Here is a 5990-nt window from a genome sequence, read left to right on the forward strand (position 1 = left end):
AATCTCAGATATGCAGATGACACCACCCTTATAGCAGAAAGTGAAGAGGAACTCAAAAGCCTCTTGATGAAAGTGAAAGAGGAGAGTGAAAAAGTTGGCTTAAAGCTCAACATTCAGAAAAGTAAGATCATGGCATCTGGTCCCATCACTTGATGGGAAATAGATGGGGAAACAGTAGAAACAGTGCCAGACTTTCTTTTTTGGGGCTCCAAAATCACTGCAGATGGTGACTGCAGCCATGAAATTAAAAGACGCTTACTCCTTGGAAAGAAAGTTATGACCAACCTAGATAGCATATTAAAAAGCAGAGATATTACTTTGCCAACAAAGGTCCATCTAGTCAAGGCTATGGTTTTTCCAGTGATCATGTATGGATGTGACTGTTGGACTGTGAAGAAAGCTGTTCACCACATGATAGGCCAATAAAACCTAGATGAGGTGTTGGGACAAGGAGGGGACTTCATTCATGAGCCAGCTGACAGAGAAGATGGCAGTCTAGTGCCTCAAAACAACCATCTTGCTGGGAACTCAAAATCAGGTTTTTTTATGGATCAGAGATAGTGGAGGGGTGGGGGTGGTGGTGGTGGTATTGAGGAAACAAAGTAAACAGATAGTTCAATCCTTGCAAATGTCTCCTAGAATGGCAAGCCTCAGGCAGGGGGATGTGTGAATTTGACTTCCTTACAAGTCATTTCATGGGTGGTATGAAATGGAATATCTCTTCTCATATCAACCAACAAATATGTCATATCTATCTGTGACTCTGGCCTCCCCAAATGTGAATTTCTGGGCCACTCCTGTAAGCAGTAGAGGAAGGGCACCATGCCCTTTGCCACACAAAGAATTTAAGAATATGTCACAGTCCTTCACAGGTGGGTTGGGTCAGGTTATCTCCCTGAGGCAGGCCATTATGTACATATAACTCAGAAGCAGCACGATAAGGGTTAAAGTCACAGATCAGATCCGGTGTGAATTCAAAATTAACTCTTCGTGATTACAATACCATTCCACTGAGTAAGAACTAAATAAACAATACTACCTATATGATTTAACTATGCTTACAATAAGGGCAAAATTTAAGGTTCATATGATTTGACTGAAACATTCTGTGACCTGACAGTTTGGTTTTTAATGGATACCTGACAAATCATGTTAGTTTTTCTTTTTTGGTTGTGCTGCATGGCTGTGGGATCCTAGTTCCCTGACCAAGGATTGAACAAGGGCCCTTGGCAGTTAAAGCATGGTGTCTTAGTCACTGGACAGCCAGGGAATTCCCGAAACATTTAAGTTTCATCCCTATGTAAGTGGATAATGACTACTTGGAGGAAATGACTCAGTCACATTTATTTCTGATTCTCCAGAGTTTAGTCTTTGGCAAAATGTAGGCAACAATTGTAAGGTAAGGGAGTTAGAGAAGGCAAGGTTCGAGAAAAAAACAAAACAAAACAAAAACAAGACCAACACTTTACAGGAACAGATCACTTTTAATGAGGTGAGAAGGGGCAGCAGTCAGATTAGTGGGCTGCTGCACTAAATGGAGAAGAGAGTAGGTATATATAGAAAACATATATATGTGGAGAAACATCGTTTTGAGGAGATCTGTTTTTCCTCCTGATTATTTTTGATTAGTTAGCTTTAAACAACTGGGGAAAGGAATTACTGAGACCGGTTGGAGACTGGGATCCTCTGGGAGCTGAACATAATCTTATTGTCCATTCCTGTCTTTGGGGGAGAAAGTTCTTTATAGAACTTTGTATTGAATGGTGGAGAGGACCTGAAGGGGAGTTTTAACTCCAGGCTATTTTGAGCAGTGTAACTTTCCTTCAACAATAATGCCCACCCCCCCATCCCCCCCGCCAAAAAAAAACAAACCCCAAATATGGTAAATATTGAATAAACCTTTCTTTGGTTCACAGAAACAGAGACTAGTCAACATGGCTTGCATGCACTGGTGCTTTCCAGTCCATGCCTATGGGGTGTCCCATAGAACAAAAGACAAGCTAAAATAGCGCTTGTTTGTGCTGTAAACTAAAAAATATAGTCACAACCTAAAAGTAGAGAGTTATTTTATTTGGTGGGAATGTTTAGGAATTTGAGCGTGGGAGACAGCATCCCAGTAACTTGAGAAAACTGCTCCAAGGAGGCAAGTTCAGTCACTCAGTTGTGTCCGACTCTTTGTGACCCCATGAACCACAGCACACCAGGCCTCCCTGTCCATCACCAATTCCTGGAGTCCACCCAAACTCATGTCCATTGAGTCGGTGATGCCATCAAACCATCTCATCCTCATCTCATCCCCTTCTCCTCCTGACCTCAATCTTTCCCAGCATCAGGGTCTTTTCAAAGACCTTCGCATCAGGTGGCCAAAGTGTTGGAGTTTCAGCTTCAACATCAGTCCTTCCAATGAACACCCAGGATTGATCTCCTTTAGAATGGACTGGTTGGATCTCCTTGCAGTCCAAGGGACTCTCAAGTGTCTTCTCCAACACCACAGTTCAAAAGCATCAATTCTTCAACGCTCAGCTTTCTTTATAGTCCAACTCTCACATCCATACATGACCACTGGAAAAACCATAGCCTTGACTAGACGGACCTTTGTTGGCAAAGTAATGTCTCTGCTTTGTAATATGCTGTCTAGGTTGGTCATTGGAGAAGGCAATGGCACCCCACTCCAGTACTCTTGCTTGGAAAATCCCATGGACGGAGGAACCTGGTAGGCTGCAGTCCATGGGGTCTCTAAGAGTCGGACACGACTGAGAGACTTCACTTTCAATTTTCACTTTCATGCATTGGAGAAGGAAATGGCAACCCACTCCAGTGTTCTTGCCTGGAGAATCCCAGGGACAGGAGAGCCTGGTGGGCTGCTGTCCATGGGGTCGCACAGAGTCGGACATGACTAAAGCAACTTAGCAGCAGCAGCAACAGGTTGGTCATAACTTTCCTTCCAAGGAGTAAGCGTCTTTTAATTTCATGGCTGCAATCACCATCTGCAGTTAATTTTGTAGCCAAGAAAAATAAAGTCAGCCACTGTTTCCACTGTTTCTCCATCTATTTGCCATGAAGTCTGCATATAAGTTAAATAAGCAGGGTGACAATATACAGCCTTGGCATACTCCTTTTCCTATTTGGAACCAGTCTGTTGTTCCATGTCCAGTTCTAACTGTTGCTTCCTGACCTGCATACAGATTTCTCAAGAGGCAGGTCAGGTGGTCTGGTGTTCCCATCTCTTTCAGAATTTTCCACAGTTTATTGTGATGGGAAGGCTAAATACAAGTTTGCAGGCTATATACAAGTCTGCAACAAAGGGAGCAGGCAGTCTGAACATCAGAGATCAGACAGCAAATTAAGGAATTTAGCATTCTATATATGGGGAGGTGCAAGCCTCCAGGATCAGCGAATTCATTCCTTTCATATGTACCTCAGCCCTCTGGGACCAAATCTTGTTTCTTTGTTCACCTTAAGGAGTGGCAATGTGGCAGAAGGCTGCTTCTTGCATTTCCCTGCCCTCCCATTCCAGTATTCTTGCCTGTGAAATCTCATGGACAGAGAAGCCTGGCGGGTTACCATCCTTGGGGTTGTAGAGTTGGACAAGACTGAGCGACTAAACACAGCACAGAACCCCTCCCAGCTCCTCAGCAATCACTGTGGGGGTGTTGGTGGTGGTGTATCACAGTTTTGGGAGCCCTCATCCACATTTGGGGGCAAGAAATTGCTGATGTCTGTGCCATTTATAGTTTATTGATATGTCAAGAGATATTTTCATTTCAGAGGGAGAAGTCTATTTCTTATTCAATATATTTCATTTAGAGTGCTTGTGCTTAGTCTCAATTGTGTCTGACTCTTTGTGACTCCATGAACTGTTAGGGGAAGCACACTGACTGAAACTGCCCACCTTGGCCAGACACCATAGTAACCATTTGCATGAGTTGTTTTACAACAGGAGGTCCTGGTAAGGAACACGGAACTAATAAGCCACCACCAACTGGAAGAGTTTGGGAAAGTTCAAAATGTGATACCACGTGTCCAATTACCTCCCAGAATACTTCTCATTGGCATCCATCTTGGCTGAGCAATGCGTGCACCACCAGGAAGGACTCAGAATGAATGACCAAAGAAAACCCAGAAACTTATCCATTCACCATAAAACCTGAGACTGCGAGCCATGTGGCAGAGTAATTCTCCTGGGTTCCCTTACCCTACTGCTCTCTGCCCGGGTGCCCCTTCCCAATACCATCTCTTGCTTTGTCAGTAAATGTGTCTCCTCAGATCATTCATTTCTGTGTTAGACAAGAGTCTGCTTTCGGGCCCTGGAAGGTGTCGCCTTCCTGCAACAGACTGCAGCCCATCAGGCTCATCTGTTTCTGAGGATTCTCCAGGGAAGAATACTGGAGTAGGTTGTCATGTTCTTCTCCAGGGGGTCTTCCCGACCCAGGAATTGAACCTGGGTCTCCCACATTGCAGGTGAATTTTTTACCATCTGAGCCACCAGAGAAGTTTATTGCTGTGATCATAGATTGTTATCATAAAAGTTCCTTGCTTTCCTAACATTCTTCAGGCCAGTGTAATGAAAGAGGTGAATAACATAGAAACCATTGAAAAAACAGTTACAAGGAAAAAAAAACAAACAAAAACAAAACTGGATTTGAGACACTCAGAAATATTGCTGAGGTACCAGGACATATTGCCTCAATACTCAGTTATAAAGTGGAACATATTTGGGTCAGTTCTATTGACATGAATGAACCCAGAGCCTATTATACAGAGTGAAAGAAAGAGAAAGACAAGTACTGTATATTAATGAATATATATGGAGTTTAGAAAGATGGTACCAACACTCCTACATGAAGGGCAGCAAAGGAGACACAGACATAAAGAACAGACTTTTAAACCAAGAGTGAATATTTTGTTTGTGAATTGCTTGAATCCAAAATGTGGACATAGTGCTGCATGGCCATTTACTTGTTTCCTTTCTTTCAATCTTCTCTTCTTTTTCAGAAGGTGTCAAAGCTATATGGAGCCACAGAATCTAACAATTGACTCAGAATTCCTTTTCATGGAACTCTCAGATGATCCAGAACTGCAGCCTTTGCTCTTTATCTTGTTCCTGTCCATATACCTGGTCACCGTGCTGGGGAATCTACTCATCATCCTGGCTGTCACGTCTGACCCCCATCTCCACACTTTCATGTACTTCTTCCTCTCGAACCCATCCTTGGCTGACATCGATTTCACCTTCACCACAATCTTGAAAATGATTCTGGACATTCAGACTCACAGCAGGTTCATCTCCTATGCAGGATGCCTGACACAGATGTCCTTTTTTATGCTTTTTGGGTGTTTGGATGGTCTCCTCCTGACTGTGATGGCCTATGACCAGTTTGTAGCCATCTGTCACCCTCTGCATTACTTGGACATTGTGAACCCACGTCTCCATGGCTCATTGGTTTTGGTATCACTTTTCATCAGTTCCTTGGTTTCCCAGATGCACAATTCCATGGTGATAAAACTCACCATGATAAAACTTCATAAATGTGGAAAAACTTCAAAGATGTGGAAATAAAACTGCAAAGATGTGGTGATAAAACTTCAAAGATGTGGAAATTTCTAATTTCTTCTGTGACCCTTCTCAACGCCTCACCCTTGCCTGTTCTGACCCTTTCACCAATAACATAATCATGTATTTTTGTTGGTGCCATCTCTCGTTTTCTCCCTATATTGGGGATCTTTTTCTCTTATTATAAAATTGTCTCCTCTATTCTAAGGGTCCCCAGGTCAGGTGGGAAGTATAAAGCTTTCTTTTTTTTTTTTTAATTTTTTAAATTAATTTTATTTTATTTTTAAACTTTACATAGTTGTATTAGTTTTGCCAAATATCAAAATGAATCCACCACAGGTATACATGTGTTCCCCATCCTGAACCCTCCTCCCTCCTCCCTCCCCATACCATCCCTCTGGGTCGTCCCAGTGCACCAGCCCCAAGCATCCAGTAT

At 42.9% G+C, this 5990-nt stretch overlaps 1 protein-coding gene and 1 pseudogene across 1 annotated transcript in view; one reads left to right on the forward strand and one right to left on the reverse strand.

Annotated features, from left to right (window-relative positions):
- The window catches only part of LOC104979973, a 19655-nt pseudogene extending 15595 nt beyond the window's left edge, over window positions 1-4060 (reverse strand).
- An 887-nt stretch (window positions 4061-4947) lies between these two features.
- Window positions 4948-5990, forward strand: part of LOC104979974 (putative gustatory receptor clone PTE01) — a gene marked incomplete at its 3' end in the record, with an annotated part of 5551 nt that continues 4508 nt past the window's right edge. Inside the window, 4 exon segments of the mRNA XM_010828512.1 lie at window positions 4948-4971; window positions 4973-5515; window positions 5586-5681; window positions 5683-5795. Coding sequence (XP_010826814.1) covers window positions 4948-4971; window positions 4973-5515; window positions 5586-5681; window positions 5683-5795 — 776 coding nt within the window.

The sequence above is a fragment of the Bison bison genome, unplaced genomic scaffold, assembly GCF_000754665.1.
Source record: "Bison bison bison isolate TAMUID 2011002044 unplaced genomic scaffold, Bison_UMD1.0 scf7180017864492, whole genome shotgun sequence".
NCBI classification, from domain to species: Eukaryota; Metazoa; Chordata; class Mammalia; order Artiodactyla; family Bovidae; genus Bison; species Bison bison.